This window comes from Spermophilus citellus (genome assembly GCF_964194105.1).
Source record: "Spermophilus citellus genome assembly, chromosome: 8".
In the NCBI taxonomy this organism is placed as follows: Eukaryota; Metazoa; Chordata; class Mammalia; order Rodentia; family Sciuridae; genus Spermophilus; species Spermophilus citellus.
In genome coordinates this window covers 66,679,820-66,706,402 of record NC_138189.1, presented here as the reverse complement: position 1 = coordinate 66,706,402, position 26,583 = coordinate 66,679,820, and the positions used below count along the sequence as shown (strand labels likewise).

Here is a 26,583-nt window from a genome sequence, read left to right as displayed (position 1 = left end):
GGCAATGCCCAGAGTATGTGTCAGAGGGAGCGCTCACATTTAAAGTCAGGAAGCAGAAAGACGATGGGAGGAGTTAGATTTCTTCTTTTATTTATGTTTAAAGCAATGAGGCCCTGAACTCCTGGGCTAAAGGACTAATTGGGATTATAGGCCTATACCACCATGCCCAGCTAGACTTGCTCCTTTTGTAACATTCCTCTCTTGAGAATTGGTATGAGAACTACCAAGATCTCCCATTAGGTCCCATATCCCAAAGTTTCTACCACCTCCAGTATTGCCCCCTGGGGTTCAAACATTAATCACCATGGACCCTTGGGGAACATTCAAACCATACCCAAACCACAGAATAATCCAAGGAGAAGAGAGTAAATAATAAGTCAGGAAAAAAAAAAAGATTTGAAGAGATAATAATAAAAGAGTTTTCCAAAATTATGAAAGCTATCAAACTGTACATCCAAGGAATCTCAGAGAACCTTCAAAAGGATGAAATACACATAGCACATATTCATATTATTGGAAACCAAAACCAAAGATAAGGAGAAAGATCTTAAAGACATCCAGAGTTTTTCAAAAGACATAATACAAAGGTTGGGGGGAAGCTCAGTAGTAGAGTGTCCTGGGTTCAATCTCCAGTATCCTCTACCAAAAAAAAAAAAAAAAAAATTTAAAAACTTTTAGGCTGGGTGCAGTGGCACATGCCTGTAACCCCAGAAATTTGGAAGGCTGAGGCAGGAAGATCACAAATTCAATCCCTGGTATTAAAAAGAAAAAGCACTTGGGAAGAATATCCTTCTTCTGTGGCTGATATTTGTATATTATATGTTTTGATTTGGGTACTGGGCTTTGAATCCAAGGGCACTTTACCACTGAATTACATCCCCAGTCCTTTTTTAAATTTTAGACAGGGTCTAACTTGCTGAGGGTCTAAGTTGCCAAGGCTAACCTCAAACTTGTGGTCCTCCTCCCTCAGCTTCCCAAAATCCTGGGATTACACTACCAAGCCTGGCTGTATATTGTAAGTTTTATGCTGGTGTGCTACTAGTTGACAACCATGAGAGACCAAATCCAAGAATAAAACATTGAAGATGGTGGAATGGAGAGGAGGAATTAGCTGGATTTTTTAAATGACATCTTTGTAGAATTACCCTAGAAAAACTTATAATTATTAAACAAGAATAGTATTTTATAGTATGTATGTATGTAGTTAGTTAGTTACTTACTTACTTATTTATGGGTATCAGGGATTGAACTCGGGGGCATTCAACCACTGAGCCACATCCCCAGACCTATTTTGTATTTTATTTAAAGACAGGGTTTCACTGAATTGCTTAGCACCTCGGTTTTGCTGAGGTTGGCTTTGAACTCAAGATCCTCCTGTCTCAGCCTCCTAAACTGCTGGGATTACAGGTGTGAGCCATCATGCCTGGCTAGTAATTATTTTTTAAGGTAGGAATATATTAATAGGATATATAAGCTACTTATACTTGGGTTTTCTGTGACTTGCAGCTGAAAGCAGACCACTTACTATAGATAGTAAATTACAACTATGTAGCAGATAGCTTTTGTGGGCAGTTTTATGAGTTCACAGATCCCAGGCCAGTGTGCAGCTCTAGAATTTTTACCTAAGAGGAACAAAAAATAGTGACCTAAAGATCTCCTACTAGGTCACATGTCCCAAAAGTTCTACACTTCCAATATTGGCTCCTGGGGACTAAGCCTTTAGTCACAATTTGATTAAGTAGGAGGTAAATGTTGTGTGGGCATAACAGTTTACATAAGACCAAGAGTCATTTTTTTGTGTGGCAAAGAGATATTTTCATTGAGATTATAAGATGTTGAAGTGTGCCAGTCTTCTCCTAGTATGCTACGACTATGCAGACCTATGTTCCAGGGGTCTTCATAGTTTGGATCATTGCTCCCAGTTTCTTATTCCTCCTCTCTACTAGAAATGTATGTCTGTGTATCCTTTGCCATATATCTTTGCAGAACCTTTCACTAGAGTAGAACAAATATATTCCTTCCACCTTATTAATGCTGGGCTTGGCCATGTTATGATTTGCATCTGGAATGTCCCCCAAATGCTCATGTGTTGCAGGTCTGGTCTTCAATGCAGATATGAGGTTCTTTGGAAGTGACTGGATTATGAGGACTCTGACCTTGTTGCTGATTAATCCATTAATAGATCTATAGCTGATGGCATTATTGGGAGGTGGTAGAAACTGTAGAAGATGGGATTAGTAGAAGGGAGTAGTTCCTTGGGGTTGTGTCCTTCAGGACTACATCTTGTTCTCTGGCCCCCACCCCTGTCATAAACTGAGCCTTAATCTCCTTGTATTCCAGTGATTCACTAGAAAAAGAGCTTGCCCTGGGTAACTAGTGCCTATCAGCTTGGGCCCTAGAATTAAGATATATGGAAACTGATGGGAACTCAATCATCAGCCTGGGTTCCAACTTGGACTAACTAAACCCAGTCTACATCTGTGAACCCAGCTAATTCATGAGAAAAATAAATGCCTGCCTTTATAAGCCATGAAGAATTTTCAGATATTTTGCAATAAAAACTCTGCCTAATTTCTAGTATCTTTAGGAGTAGATGTCTTCTTCCTTCTATTGGGTGGAAGAAGATGGGTACATTCCTTGAAATAATGTATGTCCAAGTCCAAATGAGCAAAGCCTCAGAGGACACACTCCCCCTCTATCAGTCTGAGCCCTTCTTTCAAGTCCCCATATCCTGTCTCAAGACAATGCCTCTTCTCAGGATAACTAATATTAGCATTATATTTCTTTACGTGGGAAACCCCAGTGGTGTTTACACCCCTGGAAGGACTAGTACATCAGAAGATTACAGAGAATACTTTACTTCTCTCATTTTAAGTAGAAAAGCAAAAATAACTATTATAGGGAAAAAATATTATTGCCAAAGGAAAAGTAAATGAAAGCTTCTGCCACTAAGAGATGATTTTCGTGGTTGAATTTATTTTATTTTGGGGATCATTTGACATTATTAATCACACTATGTACCATAAGTGAAAAAACTTGTATTCAAAGTGTTATCAATTTCCTTATACAAAACCCTTGAGTTCAAATATGTTTGAAAATTGAGGATATTTTGGATTTTAAAGAACATGTACAAATTTTTTAAAACTCATTTTTTTCTTTTAAAACCAAGTTTAATGTGGTATAATTAATAAAATTAATCTATTATTAATTTTACCTGAAGAGTTTAGACCTTGCACAACCACCACCATAATCAAGGTCAAGAACATTCCTAGCTGGGTGTAGTGGTGCTTACCAGCAGGAGAATCTCAAGTTCTCAGGTTCCAGGCCAGTCTCAGCAATTTAGCAAGGCCCTAAGCAACTTAGTGAGACCCTATCTCTAAATAAAAAATAAAAGGGACTGGGGATGTAACTCAGTAGTAAAGCATCCCTTGGTTTAATCCCAAGTACCAAAAACCAAAGAAACAAACAATAAAAAACACCACCACCACATAAAGAACATTCCCATAAGCTGGGGGCAGTGGCCCATGCCTGTAGTCCCCATTACTCCTGGGAGGCTGAGGCAGGAGGCTCACTTGAGTCCAAGAGTTCAAGATCAGCATGGGCAACAGGAAGAGTCTGAAAGAAAGAACATTTCCATTATCTCAGAAAACACCTTCCAACTGGTATGGTCAAGTATCAAATCCCATAATTAAATTCATTCATATTTCTATACTGACATATGTAAATATTGACATTAAATGGTTTAACTAAAGCTTATTTATAACATGTTATATAGGGCCAGGCTTTTCTATTATATGGGTTTGTGATAATTTTCCAGAAACCTTTCATTTTTAAAACATTTTGGATTTTGAAATTGGCAATGAGGGATTATGGGTCCCTTGTTGGTGGTGGGGGAACCCCATAAGATAAAGAAAAAGAAATAAAATAAAAAGAATTAAGGTAAATTGCTTGAACCCAGACATTCTGAACTTCTGACAAATGAACTCATGAACTAAGGAACTTCTGATTAATCTTTTAGAAACTAACCAATTTTAAGAACTTTAAGAAAACTTTATTAATGAGTGTATATTGTTGTACCAAGCAGTATATCTGACACATAACATTCTGTTTTGTTTTCTAATAATTCTACCCAACTCTTACTTCCATACTCTTGTCCTTATTTTTAAATAGTTTTTTTCAATTCCTCTGTGCTCCAATATTATAGTCATTAGCCCCATGTGGCTATTTAAATTTAAATTAATGGCAATTAAAATGAAAAAGTCAGTTCTAAATCCACACTAGCCACATTTGAGTTGATAGTTAGTTACACAGGGCTAGTGGCTACATATCAGGGATAGTGGCTACTATGTTCATTGGCTAGAGCTGCTTTATCTTGTTCATTTGGAAGAGCCATCATGCAAATGTAAAAAGAAAGATTCTCTTCTGAAATATGGATGTTTGAATAGCAAAGGCTCTTAGGAACTTAGATGCTTTCTTTGAAAAAATTAGATTTATTGATTTATTTTTGGTACTGGGGATTGAACCCAAGGTGCTCTACCACTGAGCTACATCCTGTCCTTTTTATTTTTTATTTTGAGATAAGGTTTTGCTAAGTTGTCCAGACTGGCTTCAAGCTTATGATCCTCCTTGCTTCAGCCTCAGGAATCCCTGGGATTACAAATGTGTGCCATCGTGCCTGGCCTAGACTGGATTTTATTACACTGGATTCTCTTTTAGACTGTGTTATAGGTTTATTAATAGCTTTCAACCACTTAGTGCTTACTACATGCCAGACATTATGTGTTTTACACATTTTACCTCCTTAATTGTCACAACAACCTTATGATGTATGCACTATTCCCAATTTACAGATAGGTCTCTAAGACAGAAAGGGAAAGTAACTTGCTCAGGTACTCATAGCTATTAATTTGCAGGGCCAGGATGTGGACCCTGGCAGATTGGCTCCAGAGGCCAACCAATTAACCTGAACTGTTCTTTGTTGTTCTTTTTTGGTACTGGAGATTGTACCCAGGGTGCTTTACCACTGAGTTACATCCCCAGCTATTTATGACTTTTTTATTAGAACTGTTTAGTCTCTTCTTTCCAGTATTGATACTTTTTAAAAAAAATTTAATTGCATTTAGCTTGGTCACACTGAAAAATGTAAAATAATGGTTGCTGTTTCTCTACATTTTTGTCAGGTTTCTGACAAAATTTTTAAAATTCAGAATAGCTGTTAAATGTTATACAGTGAATTTCTAAAGAATATCATTGTTTATTATTATTATTATTATTTTTAGTTATGCGTGATAGGAGAATCTGTTTGAGTATTTTATTTTCTTTGGTGGGGTTCTGGGGGTTGAATTCAGGGGTACTTGACCACTGAGCTACATCCCCAGCCCTATTTTGAATTTTATTTAGAGACAGAGTCTCACTAAATTGCTTAGTGCCTTACCATTGCTGAGGCTGGCTGTGAACTTGCGATCCTCCTGCCTCAGCCTTCAAAACTGCTGGGATTGGGACTGAGGATGTGGCTCAAGAGGTAGTGCGCTCGTCTGGTGTGCGTGCGGCCCGGGTTCAATCCTCAGCACCACATACAAACAACGATGTTGTGTCCGCCAATAACTAAAAAATAAATATTAAAAAAAATTAAAAAAAAAACTGCTGGGATTACAAGCCTGCGCCACTGAGTCTGGCCTATTTTGAGAATTTATACAAACATGGAATATATCTTATTTTAATTAGGATGCCAATCTTGTGGATGTACATGATGTTGAGATTCCATTTGTTTTTCTAATAAGTCACGTGAGATTTCTTAATGTTAAACTACATTCTTGGAATAAACCATACTTTGACATGAAGTGAATTTTATTAATACATTGCTGGATTTGATAACATCTTAATATTCAGTTTTGTCTTCAATGAAATCAGAAAAGTTTCCATCATTATTATTATTATTTGGTACTTTTTTTTTTGGTATCAGAATTATACCAGCCTAGGCCAATTGCGGTGGCACACACCTAAAATCCTAGTGACTGGGAAGGCTGAGACAGGGGAACTGCAAGTTCAAGGCCAGCCTCAGAAATTTAGTAAGACCCTGTCTCAAAAATAAAAAAGGGCTGGGGTGTAGCTCAGTGGTAAAGCACCTTGGGTTAAATTTGCAGTACCACAAAAGGAGGAGGAGAAGAAAAAAAAATAAGGAAAATTTTCTTCCTTTTTGGGGATTCTCTGTCTCCCTAAAAACCCAATGTAGTCTGGGTACTTTCTTCATTCCAGATTTGTCCCACACTAGCACCATGAGGATTTCTCTCAAGGTGCTTCACAAACTAGGGTCACACTACAGATCCCCAACAAAATCTGTGTATATCATTACACTTTCTCCCTTCCTTACATTACTACAAACTTTCCCAATTCCATGCCACTTGCCATTACTAAATCCTAATCCTTGAGTTTAGAAAGGCTGGGCAGAATAGTATGGTCCAATAGAACTAATCATTTGAGGCAGAGAGTGTGCTTGACACTTATTTAGTCTTCAGAATCCTGGGAAGTTGCATTTATATTTTGTAGATGGGAAAAGAAACTTAAACTTTAAACACCAATAAAAGGAGGTGCCAGGATTTACAACCTTGGCTGCTGGATTCCAAAGTGATTGCTGTTTCCATTTCAATGTCTCACCCCACCCCCCACCACGCCGTGGTCCCAAGCTAGTCTCACGTTGACCTGTGTATTCTTAGTGCTCCGTTAGCAATTATAGACTGTACCACGTTTAATACTTACACACTTCTGTATTTCACTATTGTTTAGTTGTGTCGTTCTTGTCTCACAAATAATTGTTAACTGAATAACCTCAGTGCCTTTATATCTGACTCCACACTTGTTATCTTATAAATAGCAGGAAAAATAAAAGTAGGAAAAGGTAAAGACAAAGAATTTTGATTATGTTTTAGGTGAATACTGTATTGCAGAAAGAGCAAAAAGACTCTTTCAAAATAAGTTCTAACTGGGTATCCTCCTGAGGTCTTTTTAGCGACCCTTGCAAAATCTGTGTCTAAAGTCGAAGAGATTGAGTATTTGTCAATATTGATCACCTCCTGACCTAAGAACCTCAAAAAGCAGGGGGGATTCTGGAAATCGCACCTACAGCGTAGACTTCCTAACAAGGAAAGGTAGCCCGCCGAAGAGCCAGCCTCTCCCAACTGCAGGCGGGAACCGGATCTTCCCACCCCCCCCCACCCCCGCCAGCCTCTGTCCTATGGAACATTCCGTGCGAAAGCTTTGACAGAGCGCCCACTTGGAGTCACGTGGAGCACGAGCGTACTCACCCAGCCTAGCGGAATGACGCGAGCTCGGGTTGCCAAGGGGTGGGGCAAGGCACCGCGGAAGGGGTGGGGCGAAGGAAGACGGCAGGGGGGCGGGGCGGGGCGGGCAGAGTGGAGGGGCGGGCGGAGAGGGGCGCGCGGGCGGGGAGGGCCCAGCGTATTATGGGATGCAGCGGTGGAATGGCGCTGGGCGCGTGATTTTGAACAAACCCGGGTCTGTGTCTCGGAGGCGCCGCCGCCGCCGCGGCTGCTGGGAGCCCGGGGAGCGCCGCGCGAGAAGGAGGCGGCGGCGCCGCCGGTTTTGGTGAGTGTCAGCTCCCGAGATAGGGGCTTATGGGCGGGCGGGAAAGGGCTCCTGCCCCCACAGCGTGTGGCCGCGCTGGCTGAGAGCGCCGGACCGCTCCCTCTGGGAGCCTGGGCCAATGGGCCGTGCTGGGAGCGGGAACCTGCTGGTAGAAACCGCCTTGCTTCATCCCTGGGCCGCAGGCGGCGGTGAATCCTCTGGTCTCGGCCTCTTCCCGCCGGCACCCGGAGGGCGCTGTCACTCGGCAGCGCCAGCACTCTGCCAGCCGCCTGCACGGCGGACTGGAGGAAGGGTTCCCGAGTCTGTTGACAAGCTACAGCGCGGCCGAATCAGCCGGCCGTGTCGGCCCTGGGTTTCTGGGAACCGGTTTTGCTGCTGTGTCACTTTGTACCAGCCCCTCCTTTCGCTGCTGCCCGCCGCCGCGTTCTTCCTACGCCCCTTTGTATGAGCTCTTCTTGGTATGTGTCCGTTTTGCTCGCGAAGCCCACCAGCCTAATGTCATAATGTTCCCGAGGTGCACGGGGAAGGGAGCGGGCTGGGACTTAGCTTGGCCAAGCAACGGTAAACAACCAACAGAGTGCGGGTGAACGGGACTGTCGGTGGGGAAAATTAAGTTTAAAGATGAAGAAACTGGGACCACCGTATACTCAGCGTCTAGCAGGCTGCATATAGAAACGCAGCTTGGAGTGACTGGTAAATAGCACTTGTGTAAGCCTGAGCCTTACCAACTTTTATGTGGCGTTGTCATTCAAACAAAGTAGGAAAATGAATTGGCTCTTTCAACTTCTTCCTTACTCTTAGACTAACTTTATTTAGAAAGACAGTTACCCTATTCACAACCTTCAAATTCAACCTGCTCATTTCAAATAGATCTTTTAAAGCTTATGTTGTAGTTCAATGATGTAGAATTCAGCCTTTAAATCTTTAAATCTTTCATTAAATCTTTCTTTCTTTCTTTTGTACCAGGGATTCAACCACTGAACCACATCCCCATCTCTTTTTATTTATTTATTTGTTTTTAAATTTTGAGACAGGGTCACGCTAAGTTTCAGAGGCTGGTTTTGAACTCTCGATCCTCCTGCCTCACCCTCCGGAGTCTCAGAGATTACAGGCGTGCTCCCCCCCCCCCCCCGCGCCTGGCAAATTTTTTTTCCCTGAAATTAGCAAAGATTAGCTAAATTTTTAAATGCAAGGCTTATCTAACAAGACTTGAAGCTTGTGCTTCCTTATTTCTGAGATGACTAAAAAAGTACCTATATTCTCTTTTAGTTACTTTTTAAACAAGTAGAGAAGCTTGTAGGGATAGGTAGGTAATTCCGTGTTTTTCTTGTTCTAAAGCAATCTGCATATTATACTACATTGAACAAATGTATCAGCGGTAGACGGTTTTAATTTGGTGACTTACATCCCAAAAACATTTGGCCAAGATATATTTTCTGTATTTCAGAAGCTGATCATTCATGAATGTTTTCACAGATGGATCTGTACGTTTTAAATCTAGTGGCGTTTGACGTCCTAAACCAGTGACAAATTAGAAGTCAGTGTTAATGAACTGAAATGATCAGATTAAGTGGAAATGGCAGTAGTTCAGAACGCTATTTTTTAAGATCAAAGATTTTGACCATTGTATCTGCTCAAGGGTAGGTGCCTGTAATTTACAAAGTGTCAGAGAGGTTAGATATGCATATGGAAATAACTCATTCTGTCAAAGTAGTTCCCTGGGCAGCGTAAAATGTCAAAGTTGGTAAGTGACGTTAAGTAAGGTCTTGTTAGTGTTTTTAGCGTCTGAGATGGACACAGCGAAAGAACACATTTCACCATCTCTTTCAAGTGCTTTTCTGAAAATGAAAGAGTTTGGGTTCTTTATTGTCCTTATGCTACGTTCCTCGTGGCTTTTGCTTTTCTGAGCAAAAATATGCCCGACTTGGGACCCCGCAGGTAGCGCGACTTCCTTTGGCGTTTTTGCCGGGCCCGCGGGAGCCGGGTGTTTGGTTCTGGGGTGAAAGGTCCTGGCAGAGCATAGCCTGTAAGCATTTGTACCGCCTGTGCGCGTTTGAAGGTTGGCGGGGCCTGCGGGAGGTTTCCCCGGATATGTGGGTGTGCGCCGCTCGGGAGGGCGGGCCGGGGCGGGGAGGAGGAGGAAGGGGGAGGTGACTGGCGGCAGCGGCGGCGGCGGCCCGGGCTCGGCTGTCGGGGAAGCTGCTGAGCTGTGATGGTGATGACGAGGTGAAAATGGCGGATCTTTCGAAATACAATCCCGGCCCCTGACATACCAGAGGCGGCGGCAGAGGCGACGTCGCCACCCAGGCTCCCTCCTGGGCCCCCTGGTACCCTTGGCGTTCCAGTTGGGGGCAAACTGGGAAAGGAGGCGGCTGGGCAGAGCTCCAGTGCACAGGCAAAACAAGCAGTGCCCGGGTTCAGAATTGCCCGGGACCTTCGGAGCCCCCGCCTCGGAGCCCGAGGGAGGAGAAAGCGGCAGCCACTGGAGGTAGAGGAGGAGGGGGGTATCCGAAGGCGTCTCTGTCTAGAGATCTCTTTATTGGGGGAAATACGGATGGGTGAGGGAGGAATTGCGTTGTGGATGAAGGAATGACTTGTCCGGAGTGCAAAGAATCAGTAGCCTTGTAATGACATCAACATCATTATTTCAGTGTTAAGAGGGCTCGAGTTTGCTCTTATATCTAAGGCTGCTGCCGAGGCCTAGAGGAACCTCTAGTACTTATCATGATTTCCTGATATAATATTTAAAATATCCACTCTGGCAGGTGTTGGTTAGATGGTGTTCAGCAGTTGACTGGGTTGTATGTTTCTTTGAGGAAGCAGAGCATTGACATTTTCTTCTACATTTAAGTCTGCTTAGGTCATAGTCTATAACTTGGCGTGTGGATGCCCACATTTCTGAGCATGGACCAGTTTTGTAGCAATCAAAAATATTTCCTCCTTTTATTGTTCTGTTACCCATAGAATAACCCTTTTGCCTCTGCCAACTGAAAAATAACAATTGAGATAGTCATGTTTTATACCCATGCTTTTGAGGGAAGTTCTTTCCTGCCCCATCCAATATTATGAATTTAGAGAGTGAAGTGATGGAAGATATTACATTAGGTTTTATAATCCAACTGAAAACATTCCTGGGAGCTCTGTTTTGGTCATGAGTTTTACCTTCATTGTTAAGGAGAGTTATGACGGCTTGATGCAAGAACTGAATATATGTGTGTAGGTTGTTGATAAAGCTAAATTGATACCTCTGTTATATTCTAAATGCTAGACTTCTTGGCCTTTTGTTTAGAGAGCAGGAGAATCAAATTGATTGACTTTATGATGGCCATAGTTTACTTTTGTTAGGTTATCTGAAGATCCTGTAGATTGTGCTACAGGACCCCCTAAGCAGTCTGTGTGTCCTTGCACCCAAGAGTAATGTTACTGAAAGGTTACATGTGAATCAATTTTTTTATACATTAATTCTGGGCCCCCCTTTTTCCCAGCTTTAGTAGTAGAAGGTTGGGTTAGTAACATGGAATTTATGGGAGTAAACAGGTTAATATTTAAGAAATGCCCACTAGTAATGCTTATGCTTAGCAGTAAATTTCCTTATTCCTACAAAGATATGTATGTCATACAATAGCATACACTATATATCTTTACATAAAAAAAAATTTGTGTGAATGTGTATGTATAGTTTGAACTTTGAACTTTCATTCACAACAGTATCAAGGATCAAAATTTTTTTAAGGGAGAATACCTGAGAGGTACTTAAAAAGCTTTGCTTAATGATTGTTATTAATTTAAAAAAGTAATTTGATGATCTTGTGTTATCCAGTAAGAATTTGGTTGTTTTTTTTTAGTTATAGCTTTTATGTTGCAATTATTTAATTCATGCCAACCTCGCTACTTAGTATTAAGACTAAGAATTTTAAAAATAATTAAAATAGGGAGGTTAAAATGCTTTTTCATTATTTTTCTTTTAATTACAGGGATAATTGTCTTTTGTGATTCTTTGTGATTCTCTTTAAGGACCATTTTTGAGATTATTGTGGTAGGAACAATTGTCTATTAATAATTAAAAGTATATTAGGAAGGGGGGGCTGGGGCTGAAGCTCAGTGGTAGAGCGCTTGCCTCGTACCTGTGAGGCACTGGGTTTGATCCTCAGCACCACATAAAAAATAAATAAATAAAATAAATAAAGATATTGTGTCCATCTTTAAAAAAATAGATAAATAAATATTGTGTCCATCTACAACTAAAAAAATATTTTTTAAAAAAGTATTAGGAATGAAGGAAAAGTTTTGCTCCTAGAGGTAGTATGGTGTCCATTTTGTTTTTTTAGGAGCATTACAGATTTTCATTACTTTTTTCCAAACATTATTACAGGTTGAACAATCCTAATCTGTAAAATCTGAAGTGTTCCAAAATGCTTTGCTAAGAAAGTTTCAGATTTGGGAGCATTTGGGACTCGGGGAGGGTGTTACTGGATATTGAGCCCAGGGTAACACTACGGACTGAGCCATATACCCAACTCATTTATTTATTTATTTTGAGACAGGATCTTGCTGAATTATTGAGGCTTTCACTAACTTGTTGAGGCTTGTCTTGAACTTGGGATCCTCCTGCCTCAGCCTCCCAATTTGCTGGGATGGATGATCACGCATCACTGCACTGGGTACATTTTGGATTTTTGAAATAATGATGCTCAACCTGAAAAGTCTATGGAAATATTCCAAAATCTGGAAGGCTTTGAAGACTGAAATATTTCTGGCCCTAAACATTTCAGATAAGGGATACTCAGCCTTTTTTGCATATCTATTATGGGTATTATACTATGCTAGGACTAGGGGATAAAATAATCTCAATACTATTGCTTCAGGCAGCTTTTAGCTTAAGAACCATTGGAGGGGGCTGGGGATGTGGCTCAAGTGGTAGCGGGCTCGCATGGCATGCCTGCGGCTAGGGTTCGATCCTTAGCACCACATGCAAATAAAGATGTTGTGTCCACCGAAAACTAAAAAAAATAAATATTAAAAAAAATTCTCTAAAAAAAAAAAAAGAATCATTGGAGGGCTTGGGAAGTAGCTCAGTGGTACAGCACTTGCATAGCATGTACACGTACATGGACCTGGGTTTGATCCCCAGCACTAGGGGGCGGGGAATCATTATAGGTAAAGTTGGAAGGATAGTTGAGTGGAGCCTTAGTGGAAAAGGCTTTGACGAGTTACAGAAAATTTTTGAGTAGAAGAGCAACAGCTGCAGGAATATACCTAAGGAGGGCTCCGGTTGTGGCTCAGTGAGCGGTAGAGTGCTTGCCTAACACTGGGTTCAATTCTCAGCACCACATTAAAAAAATAAAAGGTATTGTGTCCATCTACAACTAAAAATATTTTTAAAAAGAGTAATACACCTAAGGAGATAAATCCTGTAGCTTTTATATAGAATATATTGTAGGAAAAAGGAGATGGGAAAATACCATACTAGACTCCAAACTTTGGAGATGTGGCTACTGTTGTTTGCAGTAGGATGAAGTCATTGTGAAGGTGTAGTCTGCATGATATATGACAGATTAATATTTCTATGGAGAGATGTGAGGATGACAAGATCTTAAGCCTTGGTATTTGATAGACTTTTGAATGCCCTCAAAAATACAGAAATCAGAAAGGGAAGTTGATTCAGTTAGAGAAACAGAAAAAAGAACTTTGTATACCTTATCACTTCCCAGTGACCTTGTAAGTAAAATTGAGTCTCAGAGATATTATTGCCTGGGAGTATCTGATAAGTAACTAGGAGAACTGAGATTTGGAAATGGGTCTTTCTGATTTGAATCTTCCTATTTTTTTCCACCATGTGTTAATCTTTTTTTTTTTTTTTTTTTTTTTTTTTTTTTGATACTGGGGATTGAACCCAGGGGCTCTTAACCACTAAGTCACATCCCCAGCCCTTTTAAAAAATATTTTATTAGAGACACAGTCTCACTGACTTGCTTAGTGCTTTGCCAAGTTGCTGAGGCTGGCCTTGAACTCGTAGTCCTCCTACCTCATCCTCCCAAGCCACTGGGATTACAGGCATGCACCAGTGCACCCAGTCCATGTGTTAATCTTAAACATGAATAATGTATAGTTCTCTTTTAAAGGAAAAAAATTTGTAAATTCCCAAAATTGGTCCAAATTATTTTATTAAAAAATATAACTGGGTTGGGGTGGCAGCTCAGGGATAGAGTGCTTACCTAGCATGTGTGAGGCACTGGGTTTGATTCTCAGCACTGCATATAAATAAATAAAATAAAGGTTCATCAACAACTTAAAAATGTATATAAAAGTAAGTATAAAATAAAAGTAAGCTGTGTGGTGGTGCGTGCCTATAATCCCAGCAACTCCTGAGGCTGAGGCAAAGAGTATTGCAAGTTCAAGGCCAACCTCAGCAACTTTAGTGAGGTCACAAGCAATTTAGTGAGAACCTGCCTCAAAAAAATAATAAATAAATAAATAAATAAAAAGGAACTAGGGACATAACTCAAAGGTAAAGTATCCCTGGGTTCTATCCGCAAAACAAGATAAAACATAAAATCCAAAAGTAAGTTATTAACAAAATAAATACAAAATTATAAAACCAACAAAACAAATTAAACTTAGAATGATGGGTGACATTTTTCTGAAACTAAATCTTTCCATAGGAATATAAATAAATTCACTTTCCATAGTGAATATACTAATGTCTTTCTTTCTTGACACAGGTATGCAGTTTTCTATGTATTATTTATCCTATGATGACTCAATTCCTACACCACTTTTCTGAGTTTGAGCACTGCTGAGCTTTTCTCACTAAATAATAGGTTAAGTGGTTTGGTTTTTCATTTGGCTTTAATATCATTTACCTTATATGTTCCTTTTGTGCCTCTTTAGCCTGCCAGAATACTCTTATCATTGATTTTGAATATTAGGTGGTTATCCAGATGATCCAGAGTACACACAAAAAACATTATCTGAATGAAAATGCAGACCTTTCAAATCTTCGTCAGAATTCATGGCTTATAGTCCACAGTTCCCAGTTTAATTTGAGAAATGTAGTTCTAAACCTATGTTTTGAATTGTTGATGTATGCTTTCAGAAGTCAAAGCTAAAATCTAAGTGGTATATACAGTTAACCAATTAGTATTTGTGGTAAGCTCTACATACAAAAGTATAGTCTTTAAACACTTAAGATTATTTCTGTCCAACATCTCACAAATTCCTTGCTCATATGTAATCCAGTGATAGGTCACTATGTCATATTATGTGTAAGAATGAAAACAGCCATCATCCTAGATTGTTCTGTAAATAAAAACAGTATTTCCACAGTGGTTATATTCTATAAGAAACCCTTTTTAAAACTTGTAAAAGCATAGAGCATTTGTATTTATATCTTATTATTTTTATTTTGTGGTACTGGGGATTGAACCCAAGGCCTCACACATACTAGGCAAACCTCTATCACTGAGCTATGTCCCAGTCCTTTATTTTATTTTATTTTATTTTATTTGGTCCTGGGAATTGAGCCCGGGGTGCTCTACCACTGAGCTACATTCCCAGCTCTTTTTATTTTTTATTTTGAGACAGTGGCTGGCTAAGTTGTTGAGGCTGGCCTCAAATTTATGATCCTCTTACTTCTGCCTCCTGAGTTGCTGACATTTCAGGTGTGCATCATCATATCGGGCTTATGTTTTTCCTTCCTTCCTCCCTTCCTTCCTTCCTTCCTTCCTCCCTTCCTCCCTCCCTCCCTCCCATGACACAACACAAAGCCTTTATTTTTCATGTGGTGCTAAGGATCGAACCTGGGTCCCGCCTGTGCTAAGTGAGCGCTCTACCACTGAGCCACAATCCCAGCCCCTATGTTTTACTTTATACTTAATACTTTTTCATTGTTAACACCTTAAACCAGACCTTTTGTTTATCCTTAACACGGACTGCTCACTGTGATAGCCTTTGCCTCCAGTACAGTAGAACACTGAGATGAGGTTAATTTGCCCAAAGTATAGCTGTGGTCATGCTATTGGCCTGTCTATTAATTTCTAAGCTATTTCAGGGCCAGGTATTTAAAAAAAAATTTTTGTTGTTGTTGATGGACCTTTATTTTATTTATGTATATGGGGTGCTGAGAATTGAACCCAGTTCTTCACACATGCTAGGCAAGCACTCTACCACTGAGTGGTACAACCCCAGCCTTCAGGGCAAGGTTTTTGATTAATTTTCCTGTCTTCCACAGAGTTGGGAAGCAATAAATATTATCTGTTAAAATTATAAACTAGTTAAAAACTTGTGTATTTTTAAATGGAATATAGTTGCAGAGGACATTGTTCAAAAGCTAAATCTGAAAACTTCTTTGAAAAGAATTTCTTAGTTTTTTTAGTATGACTTATGATGTGGATTTGTTAAAGTATTGGGGAGTCCTGTATTATGATGAACCAAGTTATTTTCAAAGCCCAGAACATTCTAGAGTTTTAGGTATACCCCTTCTCCATGATTAATTTATTCATTCTTTGGATTTATATTGACAGATTACTATTTGCCAGCTCTTTTCTAGGCCCTGGGGATAGTGGTATGGTATGATGAAGGCAAATAAGTCACTGTCCTTGTAGCTTGCATTCTGAAGAATTGAGGGAGGGATAATAAGGTTATAAACAAACAAGATGATGATTGATGTTCTAATTGAAATACCAGGGTGGTAGGATGGAGTGCCTGGGCTAGTGGAGATGAGCATAGGTGCCATTTTATTTTATTTTATTTTTTTAGGGTGTGTGTGTTTTTATTTTTATTTTTTTTTTTTGGACTGAGTTTTTAATCCAGGGCGAACTATTACTGAGCTATACCCCCAGCCCTTATCATTTTTATTTTTGAGACAGGATCAAGCTAAGATGCTGATGCTAGCCTTGAACTTGTCATCCTCCTGCCTCAGCCTCTGGGATTACAGGCATGTGCCACTACACCCAGCTTGATAAGATTTTGAATACAGTTGAGACGTTTAGAAATCTTTTAAACTTTTCAAAGTGAATGACTTTTTAACTCTCATTAGGCTTAAACCATTCAACCATGTTCAACTGTGAGGGAGAAAAACTCATTTTCTTGCTTCTAATAATGTACTTTGCCTTTGGAACTTATATGTTGTGAACTAAAATTATTGGAGGTATGGAGTGTGCATTGAATGTTGTTGATTCTTCCTCCACCATACTTTTACAGGTAACCCTCACATATGAAGTGAACTAAAGCTTTTCAGCAATCTTGGTCTGTGAAGATCCTCTGTTTTCTTTGAGTGTTTCTCAACACAATGATGATGAGGACGCATGTGCTAATACACAGCTTCCATTCCTAAGGGATAAAATTAGGGTATGATTCATGTAACTAAATAGCCAAACCCTTTTCCTGTCATGCCCACAAACTCCTTTTGAGAGTTCTTTTAGCATAGACCACTAAACCCACCCTGCATGTGACCCTAATTGAAACAGATAAGGCTGTCTAATCATAAGGCAATAATCATCTGTTCTGTTCAATGGCATATGGGTTTTCCTGGCTATGGAATTCTACATAGTCCTATGCTACATAGAGACTGGCCAAACCAATCAGACCTTTTCTTGTAAGAAGTTTGAACTCTGCTCCTAGTTCAAAGAGAGACTTCTACTCATATAACTTCTAGTCTTTTTTAACAAGACAAACAAAAAAATCCATGTTCTAATAATTGAGCTTTAAGATATATGAAGTAAAAATGCACAAAGGAGAAACAGGCAAAACCACCATCATATTTGGGATTTTTTTTTTTCCTTTCCAGTACTTGGGAATTGAACCCAGGAGTGTTCTCCCTCTGAGCTACTTCTCCAGTCCTTATTTTTTGATTTTGAGATAGGGTCTTTCTAAGTTGCCCAGGCTGGCCTCAAAACTTGAGATCCTCTACCTTAGAGATTGTCAGGGATTACAGGTATGTATCACAAACTGAGCCATATTTGGGATTTTGACACCTTCTTTTAGTAATTGATAGAACAATAAAAAATAAGTATTGAAAAATATGAAAAATTATCAACCAGCTGGACTTAATTAACATTTATAGAACACTATCCTCAGCAACTACAGAATGCATGTTCTTTTGAATTAATACATGGGACAGTCACCAAGATAGAGCCTACACTGAGTCTTAAAATAAATCTCTTATTTCAAATGATGATATAGAGAATTATATTCTGACAATAATGAATTAAATTAGATATTGATGATTATAAGATACCTAGAAAATCTCTAAATATTTGGGAATTAAATAGCATCCTTTTATCCATATATCAAAGACAAAATCACAAGGAATATTTGAAAACATTCTAAATGAATCATAATAAGAACATTGAAATAAGGGAATGTATTTAAAACAGCTTCGGGAAAAACTTAAATAAATATTAGAGACTTATTGTATAAATGAAAGGTTTAAAATCAGTTTAAGCCAGAGGTTGACAAACATTTTCTGTAAAGGGCCAGGATGGCAAATATTTTAGGCTTTCCAGGCCATGTAAATCTGTCACATATTGTTCTTCCCCTTCAAACATTTAAAAATGTAAAAAAGCCATTCTTAGATGGAGAGCAATATCGAAATAAGCCCTAGGCCTGATTTGACTTTTAGGTTGCGGTTTGCTGAATTCTGATCTCTGCTTTCATCTTAAGATTCTAGGAAAAACAAAACAAAACAAATTAACCCTAAAGTAAGCAGAAGGAACGTGATAAAGATAATAGTCAAGTGAAAAATGTACAGTTGAAAAAAATCAATGAAGCCCAAAACAGCTCTTTGAAAAGGTCAATAAAATTGATAAATCTCCAACCAGGATAATCAAAAAAGAAAAGAAAGACAAATTACCAGTATGACAAATGATGAGAGAACATTTCTACATATTTGAAATAAAAGAATATTATATATAACTTTATGATAGTAAATTTGGCAACTTATGGGAAATACATAAACACCTTAAAAGACACAGACTATCAAATATTAAAGGTCACTCAAGAAGAAGACGATAACCCAAAAAATCCTGGACCTATTAAAGAATTTGAATGTATAGCTTAAGAAACCTTCCCATAAGCCAGGCTCAGTAGCACACATATGTAGTTCCAGCTACTTGGGAGGCTGAAGCTAGAGGATTGCAAGTTTGAGGACAGCCTCTGCAACGTAAGATCCTATCTCAGAATAAAAATTAAAAGGAGGCTGGGGGCTGGGCGCAGTGGTGCATGCCTGTAATCCCAGTGGCTCGAGAAGGCTGAGGCAGGAGGATAGCAAATTCAAAGCCAGCCTTAGCAATGGTGAGGCACTAAGCAACTCAGTGAGACCCTGTCTCTGAATAAAATACAACATAGGGCTAAGGATGTGGCTCAGTGGTTGAGTGCCTCTGAGTTTAGCCCCCAGTACCAAAAACCAAACAAACAACAACAAAAAAACCCCGGGAGGTTGGGGATCAAGCTCCGTGGTAGAGTGCTTACCACTGGGTTCAATAATGATAATTATCATTGCTGGGTTCAATAATAATTATCATTGCAAATAATAATAAATAATATAATTCACATATGAAAACCTATCTTAGTAGTTGCAGAAAAAGCATAACAATTATCCATTTATGATTTTTAAAATAACTCAGTAAACTGGGAATAGAAGTTCTTTTTCAACTTTGTAAAGGAAAACAACTAACAGATAAGATTGGGAATATGGCAAGGATGTTTGCTCTCATCATTTTAAAAAATATATAATATATGTGTGTGTGTGTGTGTATGCTTTCCATGACCTTTGTTTTATTTATTAATTTATTTTATTTATTAATTTATTTATATGCAGAATTGAACCCAGTGCCTCACAGGTGCTAGGCAAGTCCTCCACCACTGAGCTACAACTCCAGCCCCTCATCATTTTTAGTGTTGATTTTTTTTTTTTTCCTGTACTGAGAATTGAACCCAGGGCCTTGCACATTTCAGGCAAGTGCTATATCCCCAGCCCATTTCAAGTCAACATTTTACTGGAAGCCCAAGCAAGTGTAGTAAGCAAAAGAAATAAAAGACATGCAGATTGGAAAGGGAGAAATACAGTTGTTACTTGCAGGCAACATAGATTGTCTTTGTTGAGAATCTTAAGGAATCTGTATAGAAAAATACAGAAGCAATAGATAGTAGGTATTGATACCTGGACAATATAGAAAAGTGAATTTTCTATATACTCATGACAAACAATTAGAAAACGGAAAACAAAGTCATTTATAAAATATCAAAAACATGAGATACATAACATGAAGTACATAACATTGCTAAGATAAATAAGAGATACTTTTGGGAGACAATTATCTATGGGTCTTTGCATTTCTGCAGTTCTTGCAAATGAGGCGGTAACAGTCCTTTTAGTGTCTCCTACTGTAGCAAAAGGCATATTTGCTTATCATCCAGTATAATAAAGATAATATCTTCCCCTGGGGACAAGGAAGGTTTGTTTCAACCCATTATAAAAGATTTGGGTTCCCTAAGCTCAGGTTTTTTCAGTTATGATATAAACCCCACTGCATGTGCAGATCTATCTAGACTCTTCCATGTCTTTCCTGTGAGACTTGGTGGCCAAGGGTGATACATATATGATGCTTGTGTCCCTTGCTATGCTGTGAGTAATATATCCTTTGTCTCTGACCCAAGGTTACTGTCTTCTGCTAGTATTTATGAAACAATAACTGGCTACTTGTTAGCTTGCAAAGAGGGTATAAGATATCAGACCCCTCTTAGTTCTGGACAGTTTTGGCCATGAGAATGGAGTTCTGATAGAGGCATGGCTTTCTAAAAGAGGAAGGGTGAGGGCCTTGTGGGCTAGGAGAAGAGGTATGAAAAGACTCTGGCATCTGGTGGCAAATGGTCTCATCCAGCTGGTGAGCAAGGACAGTTGAGGCAGAGGAAGTAAGAATCCACTGTGCTACTGATAATGAATATTTACAGGCTTAACTGAGAGGACTGAAATAGGCCATCTGGATGATGTTTCGGTTGTTGAACATGGGGAACTCAGCTCCATGGCCCTTGCTGAAAGGCATTGTACCTGTGGCTACTGAGTTAAAAGCCCTCAGAACTGGGAAAATGGTGTCAGCAGTGAGGATAGGGAACTCAGTATGGATTGAAATTCTTAGAAATTTGATTGAGCTCCAGGGGTGAATGCTTGAAACTCAAAAGAAATGCAGAGCTTTGCTTACTAGTGTGGAGTCACTGTCTCCCTGTGTTTTGATCTTTCTTTCCTTCATCTGACTCCTTGACTTCTGGTGCTTTAAAGAGAAAGATGAATAGGGGTTGGGCTGTGGTGTCCCCATCCTTAAAGAGGACTAAAGGCTCTACTTCTGTGCCTAAAATATGATGGGAGAACCTTAAGGAAAGGAAGGAGTCAGATTTTCATGGCTCTGATGGATACAGACCTATCTCTTTGGTAGGTCTGGGTGGAGCATCCAGATTCAACTGATGGGATTTGGGAAAGGTTTGTAGTAGGGGAAGAAAGTTAACCTGACATTGTTTTTGGAGCCCTTTGTTGTATACTGGTATGACTTCACTGCTGAATGTGTAATTGATGTTGATATTTTTATATGCCTGTACTGTGAATGCCCATAAGTGCCGAAAGGGTTTCTTCAGATCATGAAGAGTCACGTGTAAACATGAACATTCATTTAAAGAAGTGCCACTACTACTTTGGAGTTCCAAACCCTAATGGTTCCTTTGAACTACATGTTATTATGACTGATGATTATGCAGTGTGTGTGTTTGTACTGGGAATTGAACCTAAGGACACTCTTCCACTGAGCTATATCCCTGGCCCTTTTTACTTTTTGAGATAGGTCTCACTAAGTTGCTGAGGCTGGCTATCGTCCTGCCTCAGTCATTGGGATTACAGGTGTGTACCACCATGCCTGGTGATTTTGCAGTATTTTTAAAGAAATAATCCAAATCAATAAGACTAAAAACCCAATTAGTCAACTTACAAGTTATAAATAAAAATTACAGTGAGGGTCTGGGGATATGCAACTATGGTAGAGTGCTTGCCTAGCATGCATGAGGTCCTAAGTTTGATCCCCAGTGCAACAAAAAGGAGAGGAAAAAAAGCACATTGCAATGTCACTTCACATCCATTAGAATGGTTAAAATTAAGAAGACCAACAAAAAACTGATATTACCTGTTTTTGTTTTTGTTTTTAACCCATGGGCAGCCAACCACTGAGCCACATCCCCAGCCCTTTTTTGTTTTTTATTTAGAGACAGGGTCTTACTGAGTTGTTTAGGGTCTTAGGGCCTTGCTAATTTGCTGAGGCTGTTTTGAACTCACAGTCCTCTGCCTCACAGCCTGATAAGCTGCTAGGATTACAGGTATGTATGATCGTGCCCATCTCCTGATAGTACCAATGGTTGACAAGGATATGGAGCAGCTGGGTAAGTACTGGGGAATGAAATCTACTAAACTATGTTATGTGCTTGTACAAATATAGCATAATGAATCTAGCTATTACTTATAATTATAAGGCAGTGATATAAAGTAAAATACAATTTAAAAATATATATTTATTGGGCCTGGAGTATAGCTCTGTGTTAGAGCACTTGCCTAACATCTCTGAAGCCCTGGGTTTGATCCCCTGTGTCTGGTGGAGGAGCTTACTTTGACCCAGCAATTCCACTTCTAAGTATTTATTTGAAAGAAATTAAGCTCTGGGACGTAACCTCAGTGGTAGGGTGCTTGCATAGCATGCCTAAGGCCCTGGGTTCTATCACCAGTGCTGCAAAAGGGAAGAGAAGGAAAAGAAAAAAGTATATCTGTAAAAACTTGAACTTGACTGTTTATAGCAGTATTATTCATGATAGTTCCAAACCAGAAACAATTCAAATATCCCATTTTCAGGTGAATGTATATACAAATTGGGATATATTTATACAGTAAAATATTATTTAGCAGTGGAAAGGAAACAGTACTAATAAGGATAACAATTAAGATAAATTTTAAGGGCTGGGGATATAGCTCATTTGGTAGAATGCCTGCGTCGCAAGCACAAGGCCCTGGGTTCAATCCCCAGCATCAAAAGAAAGAAAGAAAAAGAAAAGAAAAAAAAAGATAAATTTTAAAAGCTAGAACTGGGTGTGATGGCACAAGCCTGTAATCCCAGCGGCTGAGACAGGAGGATTGCAGGTTTGAAGCCAGCCTGGGCAATTTAGAGCATCTCAAAATAAAAAAAATAAACATGGTGGGAGTGTAGCTCATTGGTAGAATATACCTGGGTTCAATCCCTGATACTATACACACACACACACAAGTATGTTGAGAGAAAAAGCTCATATGATTGTTTTATGTTATAAGTACATAATAGGGTTTGCAACTTAACACCAGTTCTACTTAGAATTTTTCTACTTTATGAATTTTGTTCTTTTCTCAGGCTGGTGATATATTGTACCATACTCTTGTGACGCTGGGCAGCTGCAGCAATCTGTAGTCCTTGTCAGCCACACAATCCAAAGGGAAAATAACTGTTCTCTACAGTGTACTGTGTTGCCAAGTGGAGTTCGGTAGTTTAGGTGTATTAAATGTTTTATTTTCTCTTGTTACTGGATTTTGAACCCAGGGGTGCTTTACTATTGAACTTCATCCCCACTTGTTTTATTTTTTATTTTGAGACAGGGTCTCACTAAGTTGCTTAGCGCCTCGTTAAATTGCTGAGGCTGGTCTTGAATTTGTAATTCTCCTGCCTCAACCTCCAGAGTCACTCTGAAGTCATGACTTATAATGTATTTTCAACTTAGGATAGATATATTGGGACATAACTCCTTCAGATGTTGAGGAACATCTATTTATGATTCTATGAATATGAAGTCTTTTAAAAAAATACTTATTTAGTTGTAGATAAACACACAGTATCTTTATTTATTTTTATGTGGCACTGAGGATTGAACCCAGTGCCTCACATATGCAAGGCAAGCGCTTTACCACCGAGCTACAGCCTCAGACCCAATATGAAGTCTTAGTATGAGCAAAAAGGGGATAAAGCAGCAGTTGTATAGCGTAGGATTTCAGGATAGGGAGCTGACTCTAAAAAAGAAGGCTTATTTTTTTTTTCTCCATTTTAAACTACTAGTGGTAAATATTTAAGTTAATTTTTTCACATATTTTTTTAATTGGTGCTTTATAATTGTACATAACGGTGGGATTTGTTACATATTTACACACAGCATAATAATATCATTCCCTAGTATTTCCTTTTTTTCCATCCCTCCTCCTTCCCTCTTAAAATTTAGGATAATTTAACTTTGGTATCATGTAAACCTATAAGTGTGGCCAGGCTAGGTGGCACATGATTAATTCCAGCTACTCAGGAAGCTAAGGCAGGAGGACTGCAAGTTCAAGTCCAGCCTGGGAACCTTAGTGAGACCCAGTCTCAAAAATAAAATAAAAAATTTAAAAAGGACTGGGAATTAGCTCAGCGGTAGAGCATCCCTGAGTTCAGTCCCTCGTAATTCAAAAAAAAAAAAAAAGAAGAAAAAAAATCTGAGTTTGTATCCTGACTCTACCTTTCACTAGCTCTATGTGACTTTGAGAAGATTAATTAATATTTCCAAGTTTTATCATTTGTAAAATGGGGATGATAATGGTACTTATATCAGAGTTGTGGACAGGATAAATTATGCCATCACTTCTACATAGTAAGTGCTAAATATTGATGGTTTATTTGGGCAGTAGTAGTATTTGCCAATGCTAATAAGTAAAATGGGGACTTGTATGTGTTAATCTTGGGATAGGTCTTATATTTTAGATTTCTTTTTTTAAAAAGGGAAGAAATGAATGAGTTGTTTATTAGGCTCTAATGGATCTTGGATGTTCTTTGAGTAGATAGCGCATTGCTATTTAGTCTTTTATAAAATTGATGTGCTATCTTTACTATATGAAGATAATGGAATACACTTATTGATTGGAAATTTTACATGACCTCTGACTATAGTGTCACTGTTTTGATTTGTCAGAAATCTTTTATTATTTATTACCTTTTTTTTTCCTCTATAGGGACTGGCTGTGTACTTCTTAAACAGTTCCTTCCCCATTTGACACTTAAATGGCTGAGGAGGATTTAAGAATCTTTCCAGATAAAAGTTTCCACAGTGTGAAGTTAATTGACCAGACTTGGGCCACATAAGCCATTTGATCTACATTTGCTGAGATGAATTATTCTAGAAATGCCTTTAACATTAACTTGGGCATTTAATGGATTTATATAAACAGTATTCTCATGGGGGGACTATAGGACCTAGTTGGAAATCTGAAGATATTTTCTTATTTGTTAATATTTGCATCCTTATTTCTGTCTGAATCAGCAGTTTTCAAGTCTGTCAATGAGTCGATAAAGAAAGTGGGAAGAAGTAAGATGATCAGGCAAGTCAGAGATTAAAAAGTTTATTAGAGGGCACTGGGAAGGTATTTGGTGTGATTGTTACTTGTTGCCTGAATACATGATTACTTTTGCATTGACACATGGTGAGTAAGAATGTTTACTTCTAGGTCTGCACCCTATGCAGCTTATATTTTAGATTCTTGAAGGCTAAGGATGTGTTAAAATGATTTAATCCAAATAAGTATCAGGAATATTCTTCATTTAATTGTATATCAATTTTAATAATGGTTGGTTTGTTATTTGCATTTTTCTTGAATATTTTTCCTTAAGTCTGTTTAGAAACTTAGTAAGTTAATCATTTTTCAACTTTTATTACAGCACCTGATCACCTTTCTAGCAGGAGAACGATCATGGAGGTGGTGCCAGCTGAGGTGAATAGTTTGCTTCCAGAGGAGATAATGGACACTGGTATAACTTTAGTGGATGATGATAGTATTGAGGCTGTTATTGTTTCATCCCCAATTCCCATGGAGACAGAACTGGAAGAAATTGTCAACATAAATTCTACTGGTGACTCTACAGCCACGCCCATTTCCTCGGAACCAATCACAGTGTACAGTAACCACACTAACCAAGTTGCAGTGAATACCACAATTACTAAAGCAGATTCTAATACCACAGTGAAACCAGCTTTTCCAAGTGGCCTTCAAAAACTTGGTGCTCAGACTCCTGTGACTATATCAGCCAATCAGATTATTTTAAACAAACAGACATCTGATCTTAAACTTGGCAATCAGACCCTTAAACCAGATGGACAGAAGTTAATTTTAACAACTTTGGGCAAGTCTGGTTCACCAATTGTTTTAGCTCTACCCCATAGTCAACTACCCCAAGCTCAGAAAGTTACAACTCAGGCCCAGTCAGGAGATGCTAAGTTACCACCGCAGCAAATTAAAGTAGTTACCATTGGAGGGAGGCCAGAGGTGAAACCTGTCATTGGTGTCTCAGCATTGACCCCAGGAAGTCAACTGATTAATACTACAACTCAGCCCTCTGTGTTACAGACCCAACAGTTAAAAACAGTACAGGTAAAAAAAAAAAAGGGGGCGTATTAATTAAAATGCATGTTAAAAAAAGTTAAACTGATTCATAGTTGTGTTTATGTAGGGTTATTAATTGCAAAGCTATTACTGAATTCTTTTGACTGTTGCTTTAAGTAATTGTGTGAGTTTTTTGTTGTTTTTACGTTTGATATGTCTAATGCTTAGGAAAACATTTCCAGAAAACTTAGAACAAACTAAATTTTTGGCTAAATTTCAAATTAGTATATTTATAGCCATTTATTCATTTGAAAATATATTTTATTTTTAGTGGTAGTTTGGTTACAAGGATGTTTTGCTGGTTTAAAGACACTGGACTTGCTGCAGGGCTATCAAAAAATCATTCTGTCAAAATTGTTTTTGGGTTAACAGATTGTCAAAGGCTAGAAATAGTTTGCTGCTCTGAGAAACCCAGTAGTAGTAGCCAGTAGTAGTGTATGCTGACCAATGAGTGTCTCTTCCTGGAGATACTTCCATCATTCATGTTTGCAGTGTGGGAATGAGTGGCATTTGGTGGAGGATGACAT

The 26,583-nt window shown here is 38.8% G+C and overlaps 1 protein-coding gene and 1 long non-coding RNA gene across 14 annotated transcripts in view; one reads left to right on the top strand and one right to left on the bottom strand.

The window, feature by feature from the left end:
• Nucleotides 1–3,176: 3,176 nt before the first annotated feature.
• Nucleotides 3,177–7,414, bottom strand: LOC308655105. The gene is made up of 3 exons (XR_014023379.1): nt 7,302–7,414; nt 5,435–5,604; nt 3,177–3,615 (listed from the first exon to the last, which is right to left on the bottom strand). It is a non-coding gene; the product is annotated as an uncharacterized lncRNA (long non-coding RNA).
• Nucleotides 7,415–7,462: 48 nt separating this feature from the next.
• Nucleotides 7,463–26,583, top strand: part of LIN54 (lin-54 DREAM MuvB core complex component) — an 83,361-nt gene continuing 64,240 nt past the window's right edge. For 2 of the 13 annotated variants that reach the window (XM_081304917.1, XM_081304918.1), the window contains exons 1-2: nt 9,739–10,090; nt 25,335–26,044. In XM_081304917.1, coding sequence (XP_081161043.1) covers nt 25,367–26,044 — 678 coding nt within the window. In that variant the 5' untranslated portion in view covers nt 9,739–10,090; nt 25,335–25,366. Of the gene's footprint in view, nt 7,603–7,655; nt 8,061–9,738; nt 10,091–24,939; nt 24,998–25,334; nt 26,045–26,583 lie in introns of those variants that run through there. The other 11 variants (XM_081304914.1, XM_081304909.1, XM_081304913.1 and 8 more) reach the window with 11 other exon arrangements.